Here is a 17,692-nt window from a genome sequence, read left to right on the forward strand (position 1 = left end):
GACACAGATAGGTCTTATGGCGACGATGGGACAGGAAAGGGCTAGGAGTGGGAAGGAAGCGGCCGTGGCCTTAATTAAGGTACAGCTCCAGCATTTGCCTGGTGTGAAAATGGGAAACCACGGAAAACCATCTTCAGTACTGCCGACAGTCTGATTCGGACCCACTATCTCCCGGATGCAAGCTCACAGCCGCGCGCCCCTAATCGCACGGCCAACTCGCCCAGTATATATAGCAAAGTTAAAGGAATTTATATTCAGCATTTAATTTTCATTTAATATTATTAATTTTTCTTTGTAGATATTTCTTGCGATAGTGACGCGATTTCTGAAACAGCATAGTGTGCTACAGTCGGTAGCCACTGATTATAAACGGAGTTTAAACATTTAGTCTTTTGGTGTTTGGATATGCCCATGAAGTAGCTGGTGAATCTGTTGTTGTGGTTGTAGACTTACGATATAACCATGAATTGGTTAAAAAGTTACGCCGGAGTTTGATTGGATGCAATGTGTAGGACTAATTCTACTGTACGTTCCAAAAAGAAGAAGAGGAAGAAGAAGACACTCCTAACTTTACTTACGACCGGCACTTCTAGCCGTGAGGCTGTATACATTTCTCTCGACTATTAGCTATTTTGGTAGACTTTTCTACAAAGCGGATTCAGTAGATCTTTTCTATGTCATCTTTCGCCTTCCTCGTTCCTCTTTTCGGCTACTCAGTGCCCAAAGAATTCTGTTCGAGATGGAAATAATTTCATTAAATCAAATAACTGTGCCGGATACTCACCTCTCCATACGCACAACACAACACAACACAACACAACACAACACAACACACTACCAATTTCCACAGAAGCACGCAGCAGTGAATACATCCCTCCAAAGGCGGTTGGTGTCAGAAGGGTATTTAGACGTAAAACTACGCTTAATCCAATTGTAGTCCCGATCATAAGTAATTGAGGAAATGCCAGGGAGAAGAAGACGAGAAATTGCTCTATTCGAAGGTTGTAGGTGATAGGAGTTAGATTAAAATATTCCTCATTGGAATTCACTTCTTACCTGATACAGTACTTCAATGTGATACCAGATGAGTACCGCATCATTCAGGACTTCATGACGCGGATTTGTTCGCCTTGTTGTTTATTTCATGCCCAACATGTAGATGAGCAAGACGGATGTCTGTTCTAACGGCCTTGGCCGTCAACTTGACCCTCATATATCTGTCTCAGAGCAAGCAAGATGTAAGCCATTATGGTCTAAAAGATCAAATCCATGAGTATATTTAAATGACTGCATGTCGTAAACGTCTTTCAATAATCTCAGTTACTGGGTTTCTTACCTCCTGAAGAGGTGCATTTTAAGCTGCCTGAGCATAAATTTTGACGTCAGAATACTACTAACGAAAATGTAATTCTAAAGGTGTACTTCCGTGGTTTAAGAACGGATTTAAATGGCAAGATTCACTATAAAATGTCCTAAACGCTGCTTGTCACTTTACTAACATGACATGACAAATGTATATGTACGGTATATAAACTCTTTGAGTGAATTTGACATTATGCTTCCACTGTGGCGCTAAGTCCAGATCTTCTATTCTCCTCCTGTTATCTGTGGCCAATCTCTGCAGATGTTGTGAAATATTCTCAAATCAATAACTTGATAAGTGTGACCGAGTCCTTTACGAACACATGGTTTCTTAAACATCTTTCAAATAACCTCAACTGAAGGGGAACGAATAAATACGTCTGTAGAACACACAAGGGGAACTTTCGTGAGAGAATTTCAGGTCACCCACGTCATCACAAGTAGTGAAGTTACAAGTGTAAAGAGATTGGTAGCCCTACGAGAGATACCGAATTTCACCAGAGAAACAGGAAGTATAAAGACTCCGAAATCAATCAATCAATCAATCAATCAATCAATCAATCAATCAATCAATCAATCAATCAATCAATCAATCAATCAATCAATCAATCAATCAATCAATCAATCAATCAATCAATCAATCAATCAATCAACATTGATCTGCATTTAGGGCAGTCGCCCAAGTGGCAGATTCACTATCTATAGTTTTCCTAGCCTCTTCTTTAATGATTTCAAAGAATTTGGAAATGTACTGACAATCTTCCTTGGTAATATATTCCAATCCCTAACTCCTCTTCCTATAAACGAATATTTCCCCCAATCTGTCCCCTTGAATTCCAACTTTATCTTCATACTGTGAACTACCCTACTTTGAAAAACACCACTCAAGCTTATTCGTCAAGCAATGTCATTCCAGGCCATCTCCCTACTGACAACTTAGAACATACCGCTTATTTGAGTAGCTCGTCTCCTTTCTCCCAAATCTTCCCAGCACAAACTGTGCAACATTTCAGTAACTAATCGAGGTGCTTTTATTTGTTTTTTTTCAAATGTATATGTTCTTTTATAAAGAAGTAATTCTGGTGAGGATTCCACACGCTGGGACCCCTACATACCCTCATAACTATATGCGAGATCTGTACCCATTATTTACAATGCCATTTATGTGATTATCCCATTAATCTTTATACTAACGACTAGTTACTTACAATGATACCCTAAAGGAACTTACACCGAGCTCGATAGCTGCAGTCGCTTACGTGCGGCCAGTATCCAGTAATCGGGAGACAGTGGGTTCGAACCCTACTGTCGGCAGCCCTGAAGATGGTTTTCCGTGGTTTTCCATGTTCACACCAAGCAAATGCTGGGGCTGTTCCTTAATTAAGGCCACGGTCGCTTTCTTCCCATTCCTAGGCCTTTCCTATCCCATCGTCGCCATAAGATCTATCTGTGTCGGTGCGACGTAAAGCAAATACAAAAAAAAGGAATTTTCACCCTATTAACGCCGTAATTAATTAAAACAGAGGGATTTTTCCATTTGAGAAACTCACAACCTGACTTTTAATCCTGTTTATCATCATACCATGCCCGTCGTCATGGCTAAATGGTTAGCGGTGCTGGCCTTTGTTCACAGGGGTCCCGGGTTCGATTCCCGGCAGGGTCTGGAATTTTAACCATCATTGGTTAATTTAGCTGGCACAGGGGCTGGGTGTATGTGTCGTCTTCATCATCATTTCAACCTCATCACAACGCGCAGGTCGCCTATAGACGTCAAATCAAAAGACCTGATCTGGCGAGCCGAACTTATCCTCGGACACTCCCGGCACTGAAAGCCACACGCCATTTCATTTTTTTCATCATACCATTGCCTACTGTCCATCTCACATCACCATCGAGGTCATTTTGCAGTTTCTCACAATCTTGTAACTTATTTATTACTCTAAACAGAATAACATCATCCACAAAAAGCCTTATGTCTGATTCCACTTCTTTACCCGTATCATTTTTATGGTATAAGAAAATAAAGGTCCAATAATACTGCCTTCTTCTTAGTATTCAGTCAGAAGTCTATTTTAACAACACCAGAGGACTTTTAATCCCATCATGAGGAGTTAAGGATTAAGGTACTAAATATTTTATTTATTTACTTCATGTCTTCCTAAGGGTCGTATTCATGAACGAGACTTTGACTTAGACTTAGACTTAGAAGGCGGTAAGTCGCCATTTCCATTTCATAATCGCTACTTGGAGGTAAGTAAACTTAGATGGCGACTTTACTTCCAAGTCGCCGATGTTCCGTACTTAAGTAGACTCTGAGATAAGAAAAACAATAAAATGGCAGATATTGCCGATGTAGTTAATTTTGTAGACGAAATTGAAGAGATCCAGGAAATTATTTAGTACGTTGTGCCGAATCCTCGGCGTATTATAAGAGATGCACGGAACCCAGTTCAATTTTATACAGAAAATGAGTTCAGAAAACGATATAGATTCGACAAACGTACAGTATTAGATGTACTAACGATGTTTGAAGACGAATTACAGAAACATAATAATCGAGGATCACCCATACCTCCAATGATACAGTTGCTAATTTCGTTAAGATTTGTTTTGCTTTACGTCACATCGATACAGATAAGTCTTACGGCGACGATGGGATAGGAAAGACCAAGGAATGGGTAGGAAGCGGCCGTGGCCTTAATAAAGGTACAGCCCTCCAGCAATTGCCTGGTTTGAAAATGGGAAACCACGGGAAACAATCTTCAGGGCTCCCGACAGTGGGGTTCGAACTATGTCCAGAATGCAAGCTCACAGCCGCGCGCCCCTAACCGCACGGACAAATCACCCGGTCGTTAAGATATTATGCTACAGGTAAGAGTAAAATTATTGTTACTTTAGCGCACAGTTTTTGCACTTTCTACTAATCATGTTATTTAGTTAGGTTAAGGGATGATCAGTAACGGTACAGATTAATGCATTCTTATGGTAAATACAATAGCCTTTCACACTTCCATGGTTTTCAGGTAAATTCCAAATTGATTCCGCTGATTTACGAGGAGTAAGCCAGCCCTCGGTATGTAGAATAATCAGAAGAATATCGATCCTACCGAGCTCGATAGCTGCAGTCGCTTAAGTGCGCCCAGTATCCAGTATTCGGGAGATAGTAGGTTCGAACCCCACTGTCGGCAGCCCTGAAAATGGTTGTCCGTGGTTTCCCATTTTCACACCAGGCAAATGCTGGGGCTGTACCTTAATTAAGGCCACGGTCGCTTCCTTCCCACTCCTAGATCTTTCCTGTCCCATCGTCGCCGTAAGACCTATCCGTGTCGGTGCGACGTAAAACAACTAGCAAAAAAAAAAAAATCGATCCTGACTGCCCGAAAGAGACCACAGTTTGTTTCGTTCCCAAATGAAGCTGAATGTCGAACTAATGCGCGACGTGTGTATGAAAGACCCCGTTTCCCTGGAGTGGTTGGAGCTATTGATTGCACCCATGTACCAATAATAAGCCCAGGTGGCAACCATGCTGAGGTTTTCCGTAATAGGAAAGGGATTTTTAGTTTCAATTGTCAGGGCATAGTCAACCACGAGATGTTTATTGATTTCGATTTCAACTATAAGCTATCTTTCTTCTCTTTCACTAGTTCTAGTAACATAGTTGTTAGCCTTTCATAGTTGTTGAAGGCTGGCAATTTTTTCTTTCCATCCATCGTCGAGAAATAAAAATTAACTGTATTAACTGGATTGGATTGAGTTTAGAGTCTATAACGCGATCTATAACGCAGGAAACAGCTGAATTTCTTCTTCTTCTTCTGCCTCTTTATTAAGAAAAAACATTGAGTGATGGGAGATGCTACACTGCTCTTCCATTGTTTTCATTGCCAACTTCATATCGAATTCTTCACATCGTAACTTACCAAAGTCTACTTACGCCAGAGTCTACTTTGTAAAAGTTGCGTCTATGAAACAGACTTCCACGAAACTCAACAAAGTGAACTCACGTAAGTCGAAGTCAAAGTCTCGTTCATGAATACGACCCTTAGTGTATCCGTGTGTTATAACAAGAAGCTCTTACGGGATGCGGTTGTCACCCCCTCCCCCCTGTCCAATCCTTGTCTTAAGACAGAAGGAACACTAGTCATTTTTGAAAGAAAGTTTATGAAGAAGGTTTGGAGTCATGTATTAGAAAACGGAACTTTCAGTAGGAGGAAGAATAATTAAATCTAACTGAGCAACGAACAATCCTACAGAAATAGAAGAACAGAAGAATCCAGGAGCAGGGCCATCTAGCCTGCATGCCCAGAGAGAATGATTAAGAAGCCATTCGAAGGGAAGCCAAACACCCTAGGACTGCCACTACTACGCTTACAGTTGATCTGGAGAAGAATATGACAGTCCTCGATGACACGTGGAGGAACAAAACACAATGCAGAGAGAACTGGAGACAGTTTGCGGAAGCAGTGCATGATTTATGATCGTGTTATAATATTTGATTATAAAAGACCATGATTCGGGGATAGTAATAAACAGTTTGATACCGATATGTCCGCCCAGTGTTAGTGTCATGATGTTTATGTTGCTGATGACTGTTTGCGCTGGACTAGACCGATTGCAATGGAACTTACGATGGTGCGCTAAGACACCAGAACATCGCTGCACGCCTGCCATTGTTACCTAAGGTGTGCACAATTTCAAAACATGAGTTATTCTGAACAGGAATCCGTTAATGTTTCCGTTTGAGCAAATAAGCCTAACTTTGATATCTCGAACATCCATTACTCGAATTTTCAGTATCTTGAAGTAATTTAAATTTCTCGGCCGTTTGTATGTATTTCTCTATTACTCAAAATTCGGTTACACGAATTTCTCGATTTTTCGAAGCAAACTTCCTCCCTTGAAGCAATAAATACTCTGTAACCCGAATTTTGTGCAACATTCACTGTGCAATACAGCATTTGTGGTTTGTGAGAAACAGTTAACAAGTAAGGAAAGGGTTACAATGATGCTGGGAGCGAATATGACGGGAACCGAAAAACTAAAACTTCCAGTGATGGGAAAATCTGCGAAGCTCGTTGTTTCTCAGGTGTGAATTAATTACCCGGCATGTACGATAGCAACCCCAAAAATCGCGAATGGCAAGCTCCATATACGAATCTCGGCTGCGTGCTATCGACGAGTAGTTTCAAACGTGAAGGGAGGAAAGGTTAACAGTAACAAACAGAAGAGACTTACGGATTTTTTCCAGCGGAGTTAACTGAAGGATGTTTCATGTTTCACTACTCTATGTATTGTATAGTGTCTTCTAAGAAGTTACTACAATAAGGGTAATAATTAAAGTGATGCCATAAACTAGAGTTAGTTTGGATATTTTTAAATACTGTTAAAAACAATCTATTGACTATATATATTTGTTATTTGCTTTACGTCGCACCGACACAGATAGGTCTTATGGCGACGATGGGAGAGGAAGGGGCTAGGAGTGGGAAGGAAGCAGCCGTGGCCTTAATTAAGGTGCAGCCCCAGCATTTGCCTGGTGTGAAAATGGGAAACCACGGAAAACCATCTTCAGGGCTGCCGACAGTGGGGTTCGAACCCACGATCTTCCGAATACTGGATACTGGCCGCACTTAAGCGACTGAAGCTGTCGAGCTAGGTGCCTATTGACTATAAGCCCGTAGATACATATGATTCAGTTATGTGCTATAAGTGCTCCAAAACGATATTCTCTATATCTAAAAATTTCGATAACTCGAAATAAAATTTAGGTCCCGAGGTGATTCCAGTTATCGAGATTCTACTGTATTATTCACAGTACCCGGTACTATTAGTATGAAAGTTGATACAGAATGTCCTTGGAAAAGGTTCCAATATTTCCAGGGGAGGCAGCACGCAAGAAACGAAGGAAAAAAAATCCTATAAACAATGGTCGCAAATACAGTATCTTCAGAGTTATGGTCCGCTACCACTATCAACAATGATCAGGATGTTCCAATAATTTATGTACTTCATATGCAACAAAAGACGGAAACACGTTCCTACCTAAGCATTGGTCGTAAACGACAGCAAATGTGGTACATGCATGACGGGCACCGGCTCTTTTTCACGTAGCCAGGGGTGTTCCAACGAATGCGCAATTCCATACGACGGAAGGCTGCACTGCAATGGTTGGCAGTCACATCGAGCACATGTCGTCAAGGGTATATAATAATAATAATAATAATAATAATAATTTCGTGTGGCTGTTTCTAGCCGAGTGCAGCCCTTGTAAGAGCAGACCCTCCGATGAGGGTGGGCAGCATCGGCCATGTGTAGGTAACTGCGTGTTAGTGTGGTGGAGGATAGTGTTATGTGTGGTGTTTGAGTTGCAGGGATGTTGGGGACAGCACAAACACCCAGCCCCCGGGCCACTGGAATTAACCAATGAAGGTTAAAATCCCCGACCCGGCCGGGAATCGAACTCGGGACCCTCTGAACCGAAGGCCAGTACGCTGACCATTTAGCCAACGAGTCGGACAAGGGTAGATCAAAGATATGGTAATTATTGATGATAGTGGTCGCGAACCATAACTCCTAAGATATTGGGTTTGCTACCAATGTTTTAAGACCTGTTTTTCCTTCGTTTATTGGGTGCTGCCTTGTCTGTAAAGAATGCAAATTTTTTTAAGGACACCTGTATAAAGGTGAACCGCCGGGTGAGTTGGCCGTGCGGTTAGGGGTGCGCAGCGGTGAGCTTTCATCTGGGAGATAGTGGGTTCGAACCCCACTGCCGGCAGCCCTGAAGATGGTTTTCCGTGGTTTCCCATTTTCACACCAGGCAAATGCTGCCTCAATTAAGGCCACAGACTCTTCCTTCCCACTCCTAGGCCTTTCCTATCCCTTCGTCGCCATAAGACATATCTGTGTCGGTGTGACGTAAAGCCAATTGTAAAAAAAAAAAAAAGTGAACCAGATTAATTCATGCTACACAACACTTCAGCTTCCATTATAATAGTAAATAAATAATGCTGTTGGTTTTACGTCCCATTAACTACAATTTTATGGTTGTCGGAGACGCCGAGGTACCGGAAATTTGTCCCGCAGGAATTCTTTTACATGCCAGTAATTCTACAATACAAGGCTGACGTATTTGAGCACCTTCAGATACCATCCGACTGAGTGCGCCGGCCTCTACCGCAGGGTTCCGTGGTTCAAATCGCGGTCACTCCATGTGAGATTTGCGCTGGACAAAGCAGCGGCGGGACTCTCCGGGTACTCTGGTTTTCCTGTCATCTTTCATTCCAGCAACACTCTCCAATATAATTTCATTTCATTTCATTTCATTTCATTTGTCAGTCATTAACACTTGTCCCAGAGAAGTGCGACAGGTTTCGTCAGCCGGCACGATTCCTTTCCTCGCCGCTAGTTGGGGGTTTCATTCATTCCATTTCTGAGCCATTCAAATGACTGGAAACAGGCTGTGAACCAGGATCGAACCTGACAAGTTGGGCTCAGAGGGCCAGCACTCTACCGACTGAGCTACTCAGCTCGGTTAAAATGGAACTATCGATATATTTCTGCTAGTTGCATGTGCAACTAAGTCGCCAGGTAAATGCTCCGATCCGACCAGCTGTTCTTCGGCAATTAATTATAGCAATACCGTTGATCTAACAGTGAAGTGATTATCACCATTGAATTTAGGATATATTAATTGATTATTCATCCAAACTTTCATTCATATTTGTCTCATCTATCCCAAACATTTAATTATGAGATTTAACATTCAAGAGGACATAGGCATTGCTGTACTTTTTTCCTATCTGCGAACTACAACGGTAAAATAAAAGCGTTCATTTCTTCACCGACAGATTCAATTAGTGTTAAGGTAAAAATGACGCATGTAGATTTTGGAGTGCGCTAAGGAAAATGTCTCCGTCAACACAGTGGCCTCATTTCAACTGTTCCGCTTTAAATAAAGTGTAGACTAATTGTGTGTGTGAGTCTTATGTAAAAATACCCAGTTAGTGGTGTGCCCTATGAGGTAAGCCTGTGAATTGGCAGTGGTCAGGTCTGATGTACGTGGCCTTGCCAACATTGCCAGCTCGCCGCGACGTTTACTAACTCTTCCAATTACACTCCTTAGCCAGTGACTGATGACTGGCTTGTCTGGGTACAATGGCTCGCAACATAACCCTCCATCTTGAGTCATATTACGTCAAGTACAGATGAGAAAATTGCTGTAGAAATAGGAAGACGGCTTGTGAACTACCAATCGAGTGCAGTTCACACGCTGGATACAAGTACGACCATGAAAGGTCGTATAGAAGCAAATTTCAAATGTAATTGAGGCCTATTCTCGAACAGTGGTAAATAGGTCTATACGCCCTGTTTTCTCGAAGTAAAAAAATGAAATGGCGTATGGCTTTTAGTGCCGGGAGTGTCCGAGGACAAGTTCAGGTTCAGATCTTTTGATTTGACTCCCGTAGGTGACCTGCACGTCGTGATGGGGATGAAATGGGGTTGAAGACGATATATACATCCAGCCCCCGCGTTAGCGAAATTAACCAATGATGGTTAAAATTATCGAGCCTGCCGAGAATCGAACCCGCGATTAGCTCGATAGCTGCAGTCGCTTAAGTGCGGCTAGTATTCAGTATTCGGGATATAGTAGGTTCGAACCCCATTGTCGGTAGCCCTCAAAATGGTTTTCCGTGGTTTCCCATTTTCACACCAGGCAAATGCTGGGGCTGTACCTTAATTAAGGCCATGGCCGCTTCCTTCCCACTCCTAGTCGTTCCTTGTCCGATCGTCGCCATAAGACCTATATGTGTCGGTGCGACGTAAAAAAAAAAAAAACAACAACAACCGGGATCCCTGTGACCAAAGGCCAGCACGCTAACCATTTAGCCATGGGGCCGGACTTTTTCGAAGTGACTGTAAATGAGTTCGCCTCTTTTGTGTAGTGGTTAGTGTGATTAGCTGCCACCCCACCCCCCCACCCCCGCAGGCCCAGGTTCGATTCCCGGCTCTGCAACGAAGTTTGAAAAGAGGCACTAGGACTGGAACGGGGTCCTCTGAGCCTCGGGTGGTCAACTAGGGTTCGATTCCCACCTTAGCCATCCTCGAAGTGCTTTTCCGTGGTTTTCCGGCAAATGCCGGGATGGTACCTAATTTAAGGCTACAGCCGCTTCTTTGCCCATCCGTCCCGATCTTTCTATCCCCCCACAAGGCCACAGTGCAGCATAACAGGTGAGGAAATCTGGGCGAGGTACTGGTCCTCATCCGCAATTGTATCTCCTCGACCTAAAGCCTCACGTTCCAGGACACTGCCTTTGTGGCAGTAGACGCGGGATCCCTCGCTGAGTCCGAGGGGAAACCAATCCTGAACGGTAAACCGATTAAGAAAGAAGGAAAGAAAGAAAGAAAGAAAGAAAGAAAGAAAGAAAGAAAGAAAAAATGTAATTGAACCACAATAATTCGAAGTATATTCCTTTCCAATTGTAAGCGGCTATCTTCATATACAGATCAGGCAGCATTTATCACAATATTTTTATTATGTTTCGTTCTACCGCCTTTATTGAACTCTTGATTTCTCCCAAGGCCGAATTAGTAGCTTTATGAATATTATGGTGTATTTAAAACCAATTTTATCATATACCAGGTAGGGTAAAATTTCTTACAATTTCCTCCATGTGATAATGTAAATAATTTCGGGTGGCTGTTGCTATCCTGGTGTAGCCCTTACAAGGCAGACCCTCCGACGAAGGTGGGTGGCATCTGCCTTTTATGGGAAACTGAGTGTAATTATGGTGGAGGATAATGCAGGGATGTCGGGGACAGCACAAACATCTAGTCCTCTTAGCAAGGGAATTTATTTAAGGTTAAAACCTCCCATCCTGCCGGCAATCGAACCCGAGCTATCGAGCGACCATAGAGGCACAGTTGTTTATTACAGTGCGGGAGTAGCAGACACGTGTAACTAGAGCGCAGTGTCGTTTAATTAATACTATGAAATTAATGCGATGGAATGTTATATTATCCCTCTTCTTCTAACGCTTTTCCCACACCCTGGGGTTGTGGGTGCGAACTGTGCCGCACATATGGATTTGGTCATGTTTTAAGGTCGGATGCCCTTCCTCACGCAAACCTTATGTGGAGGGATATAATCACTATTGCGTGTTTCTGTGGTGGTTGGTAGTGTAGTGTGTGTTGCCTGAATATGAAGAGGGGAGTGTTGGTACAAACACAGACAGCCAGTCCCCGAGCCAGAAGAATTAATCACACGTGATTAAAAACCCTCGATCCAGCCGGGAATCCAATCCGGGACTATCTGAACAGAAGGCTTCAACGCTGACCATTCAGCCAAGGAGTCGGACGAATTCAAAAATATATTACTTCAATATGTATTCATCTCTCTTTCTCCCTTACTGTTAATGACAAAAGGTACTGTTCAGTAGGTAGCTAGTAGTCCGTAATATTTATTTCTGGAGATTGTTGAATGTATTTTAAATATATTGTACCAAGGGAGTGGCTGCGTGGTTTGGGTCACGTAGCTGTCAGCTTGCATTCGGGAGTTAGCGGGTTCAAACCTCACTGTCAGTAGTGAAGATGGTTTTTCCATATTTACCATTATTTTTTACAAATTGCTTGGCGTCGCACCGACACAGATAGGTCTTATGGCGACGATGGGATAGGATCGGGCTAGGAGTGGGAAGGGAGTAGCCGTGGCCTTAATTAAGGTGCAGCGCCAGCATTCGCCTGGTATGAAAATGGGAAACCACGGAAAACCATCCTCAGGGCTGCCGAGAGCGGGGTTCGAACCCACTGTCTCCCGAATACTGGATACTGGCCGCACTTAAGCGACTGCAACTATCGAGCTCGGTTTTACCCATTTTAACACTAAACAATTATTTAAGTCTTCGTCGCTACATTTCCACTCCTAGCCCTTTCCTATCCTATTCTTGTCGTTCAGACCTGCCTGTGCCGGTGCGACCTAAAACACATTTAAAAATTGGTAAGTAGCAGTTATGAATAATTGATCTGGTTGATACTGAAACTATTTAGATTGCAATCAATTCCTTTTACATGCCTCTAATATACCGTGCGTTAATTCTTCCCGCCTAAATAAATGAAATGGTGCCTTTTTGTTGTTGTTCTTATTGAAGAAAATCATATCAATTTAGTTCTTGAGGGGGAAGTTTAAAACCACACTATCCCTAAATTGACGGGTTTTTCATTAATAAAAACCAAACGCAAAATAAGAACTATTACATTTATTCAAGGTGGGGATATTTGAAATTAACGCATGAGATATTAAATGTTAGTATTAGTTCAAGTATGATCACAAGTGTTACGGACAGGATCTGCTAACGTTGTCATCAGCACAGGGCTTGCTCCAGAATATCGGGTGACAGGACATTCGGTTACGACGTCATAGCGTATCGAATTGAGGCTGCCTGATTTGGATGTTAATTGAAACAACAAATAATCTCCATGCACTTGTCAACAATTATATTCAGTAATCTGAAAATGCCGTTCTTTTACTAATAATAATCTAAAGTAAAATACAGAAAGAAGTAGTTGAGTACATTTCAGAGTATCTTTAAGGATATATCTTCTTGAAGAGGTTAGCCGAACAATGGAGATGAAAAAAAATGTTTTAACCAATTCGCTGCTTTATGAGAAGCCCTGCACTTAAGGTGGTTTCCAAATTGCTCGCATTAAATCGGGTTAATGGTGACCGTAACTTTTCCTATCGTAAGAGGGAAATTTGGATTATACAGCTGTTATATGTAAGCCTGTGTTGTTAGATTTTTGATGTGGTCATAATGTTAATGCTGTTTTAATGTGATTACTAAATCGTGTCGTTGTTGGACTCGAGGCAGAATAAATGATTCAGATCACATATGGTGGACGGGCTCTGACAGTACACTATGTGAACACACGTGAATATTGTATGAAGATACAAGTACGTCACTGCCTGATTGAGAATATTCCCCACAACTGTGGGAATCTTTGTTTTCAGTAGGATGCAAGTATCTACAGGAACTGTAGCCTCCAGTATCTCACAAGATCAACCATGATTATAACTGTGAACGACCATCACTTCCGACTACATAAGACCTATGATGGTGCTCGTTATAGGCTGATGATCAAGATGATAATAATATTAATAACAATTTGAATAAACTAAAAAGAAGAATCATGGGGAAAATCCTAGGTCCAATGGAATAAATAGGAATAAATATGGAAATACACCAGAACATAGAAAATATAACAGGAACAATAAGAAAAATAATCTGTAGAATGGATGATAACAGATATTCAAGTACCTTTGGGAGAAAAAATCAACAAACTGGATACAAGAGGTCAAGGAAGGTTTAGAAATAAATAAAAGAAGGCAAGAGGAAACAATGGAAAGGTAATTTTTTAAATGACCGTTTTCAGAATGAAACGATTCCAAGGAAAGTATGAAAAGGAAATCAAAGGGAAGCCGATCCAATGAAGTCTGAGGAGAAAAGAATACAGTATTGTGCAATGAAGTAAAACTGGAAAGAACGGAAGAAGAGGAAAACAACAAGGAAGGATGAATTGAAATTGACGTATTGCACCTAGCAGGCCTCATCATAAATAATAATAATAATAATAATAATAATAATAATAATAATAATAATAATAATAAAAATAAAATGTAAGGCAAGGAGTTTAGGGAATTGCTGCAACTGCTGTCTCCTGTTTTTTTTTTTTACAAATACATAGACCTATTTATTTCTACAATGTTTTACATCATTTTACAGCTTGAACATTTAGATATTTTTCTACATAATCACCACTTTGGTCGATGCATTTTTGTAGACGCTGTGACAGTTTTTTTTTTGCCCATGTCATACCAGCTCGCCGCCATGCTGTTCAGGAAGTTGTGAACCTCATCTTTCACCTCGTTGTCGGTGCTGAATCGCTTTCCAGCCAAATGTTGTTTCAACTTAGGGAAGAAGTGATAGTCACTGGACGTCAAGTCGAGACAACAAATAATATTTCTTGCTAGTTGCTTTACGTCGCACCGACACAGATAGGTCTTATGGCGACCATGGGATAGGAAAGGCCTAGGAGTTGGAAGGAAGCGGCCGTGGCCTTAATTAAGGTACAACCCCAGAATTTACCTGGTGTGAAAATGGGAAACCACGGAAAACCATTTTCGCGGCTGCTGACAGTGGGATTCGAACCCACTATCTCCCGGATGCAAGCTCACAGCCGCGCGCCTCTAAGCGCTCGGCCAACTCGCCCGGTAATAAATAATTCGAAATGTGAAGTGTAGCACAAAATCACCTTCGGACGTTATTCATTGACATTTTACAAGCATGAAGACTGCTTGTAGTATAGAATAGGAGGGAGTATGTCTGAAGATATGCGTGATTGTGGTGTCTGTACCTGTAATTCTTAATTGCTAAAATAACGCCTTTTCCTCAAGGGGTAACTGTTTCAACATGAGACTGAGCAACGTTATGATTAGCCAGCGCTCAAGCAAAGAGAATATTAAATCTTGGAGTGGCTGCATATATCCATGGAGAAACGAATATAACCTTCTCTCTCTTGTTTCTCTAGAAAATGGGTGCAATATATGGAGTATACCTACTTATTGCACTTCCAATCGAACGAGTTAGCCATGTTGTTAAGGGCCCGCAGCTGTGAGCTTGCATTCAGGAGATAATGGGTTCGAGCCCTACTGTCGGCAGCCCTGAAGATGGTTTTCCCTACACCAGACAAATTCTGGGGCCACGGCCGCCTCCTAGGCCTTTCCTCTCCCATCGTCGCCATAAGACATACTGTATCTGTGTCGGTGGGACATAAAGCCAATTGTAAAAAGGAAATACACTTCCATGTCGGACTCCTTGGCTGAATGGTCAGCGGTGAGGCCTTCGATTCACACGGTCCCGAGTACAATTCACGGCCGGGTTGGGGATTTCACTCGCGTCTGATTAAGTTTCCTCGTTCGGGGATTGGGTGTTTTTTGTCCTAAAACTTTCCTCTTCTCCATCAGACAACACACCACACTATGAACCAGCACCGGAACACGCAGTAGTGATTACGTACCTCCATACAGGGTTGCCGTCAGCAAGGGCACCAGGCCATAATATAAATTCACATGTGCTACACAGTTCACACCCGCGAACTCACAGATGTAGAAAAAGCGGTAGAAGAAGAATATTTATGACACTTCCGCACGTCCAACAATTTCAGTAGTTTAGCAATGGTCCCATTCATGTTTCTCCGTTGCTACCTCTTATTCTTCCGCCTAGGAATGACCAACTAGAAACAGTTCCGTTTTATCGCAGGTCTCCCACTCGTGAAACTGGTAATGCTGTAATGTTATTGGTTGTATATCCCATGAAATACTCATAGCGATTTACTTGCTAGGGTGAACTTCAGTGTAAAATTAATTAATTTGAGGACACGGCAACCACTCAACTATGGACGTTCCATGCCCGTTAGCCAAATAAATTCCCCATTGGTTAGAATATGTGATAAGTTTGATCGAACAGCCTTCAATGTTAATAATATTGATTTTGCGATGCCAATTTGCGAATTTCTGTTTCACATTGGTTTACACATACTGATTTGTGAATTTTATTTATGGTTAGTAATAAGCTGTCTTTATTAAATATTCCAATACATTCCTTCATTGTAAAACTTGTCTTATGAGTAGAGTATTCCTTATTATTGTAGATTTTTACTGATAACAATTAATGCACTTACTAAAATTTAAAAACAAATTATCGTTGTACATGAATACGCTTTGTTTGTCTGTTTGCTTTTTCTGTGTTATTTTTTTAATGTTCCATTTATGCACTCTGAACTGCCTTTTATAACTGGGGGTAACTTCTGTAATAAATAAATAAATAAATAAATAAATAAATAAATAAATAAATAAATAAATAAATAAATAAATAAATAAATAAATAAATAAATAAATAAATAAATAAATAAATAAATAAATAAATAAATAAATAAATAAATAAATGTTCTTTTTTCAAGTTGCATTACGTCGCACCGACACAGATAAGTCTTATGGCGACGATGGGATGGGAAAGCCTGGTAATGGGAAGGAAGCGGCCGTGGTCTTAATTAAGGTACATCCCCAGCATTTTCCTGGTGTGAAAATGGGAAAGCGCGGAAAACCATCTTCAGGGCTGCCAACAGTGGGGTTCGAACCCACTATCTCCCCAACACTGGATACTGGCCGCACTTAAGCGACTGCAGCTATCGAGCTCGGTAATAAAGGTTTTAGGAATCATCACGGGGCTTGACATTTTGTATCACAGGAGTTATTTTATATAGCAGTAAATTTGTAGGTACGTGGCTGATGTATTTGAGCATTATCCTTTATTATTGGACTGAGCTTGGCCCAGAAAACCAGTGGTCTACCATTTGAGCCACTTAGCCCCGCGTACGTAAGAGGCTGGATAAGGAAGATAATGAGAGCTGTCACATTTGTATTGTTCCATGTTTCAATCAATTTCATCTCCAAACCCGAGTATTTACAACCATTTCATTATCTTCCAGCATCAGTCGTGGCATCATATAGCTGGCGGAAAATAGTGCCCGACGTTGCTGAAGTTAGTTGTGTTGTTTAATTTATGTGTATAGAAGGACATCAAGACCTCAGGATATACAAAGCGACCTGAGTAACTAAGAACAGGCGTCTCATTACTGCACGATAACATCAGGCCGTTATTTAACCAATCAAACATGTGAATTGCTATGGCACTGCCACTGAAATATTTCAGATCAATATACGAAGTAATTGAAAAGCTCTCGCGATAGAAACATCTCTATTAAATGAACTTTCTACGAATTCTTTTTTCAAAAGTAAAGCCAATGACATATTTTCAGAAATAAACCACCATAATATAGAATGAATTTACAAGAATCCCTAGTTAATTGCAATTAATTCCTTTAAGTGCTTACGTAACTTACCTCTTTATTCGTATTCTGCGGTTCCTCGCTGGATCGAGCTTGACCCCATCCTTAAACCAACGCAGCTTGTACTGTTGACCGGCGCCTCGGTTCCGGCCACGCATTCGGCACTCTAGCCTCAGTGTATTTTTGAGTTCCACCTCGTGCTTGTCTTTCATCCCGGAGAGCTGCGGTGGAACTGGAACAAACGAAAACTGTCACTGTTCCAGTTACTATCGTACGACTACACATACAACACAATACAAATTAAGTATATTAAAAGACATGTACAAAAGCGAGGAAGAAGAATTTGCTTGAAAGAAGGAAGGTCAACCGCTGAAAGTGCTCATCAGCTATTCGTCATGAGGTAGCTGCCAACTAAACAGGTCCGTCAGCAATC

The 17,692-nt window shown here is 41.5% G+C and overlaps 1 protein-coding gene across 1 annotated transcript in view; it reads right to left on the reverse strand.

Annotated features, from left to right (window-relative positions):
• LOC136871249 (pro-neuregulin-2, membrane-bound isoform) overlaps positions 1-17,487 on the reverse strand; it is a 198,264-nt gene extending 180,777 nt beyond the window's left edge. The window contains exon 1 of the mRNA XM_067144968.2: positions 17,314-17,487. Within this exon, the coding sequence (XP_067001069.1) occupies positions 17,314-17,471 (158 nt within the window). The 5' untranslated portion in view covers positions 17,472-17,487. The remainder of the gene's footprint in view (positions 1-17,313) is intronic.
• Between the last annotated feature and the right edge of the window lie 205 nt (positions 17,488-17,692).

Source organism: Anabrus simplex, chromosome 1, assembly GCF_040414725.1.
Source record: "Anabrus simplex isolate iqAnaSimp1 chromosome 1, ASM4041472v1, whole genome shotgun sequence".
Taxonomy (NCBI): Eukaryota; Metazoa; Arthropoda; class Insecta; order Orthoptera; family Tettigoniidae; genus Anabrus; species Anabrus simplex.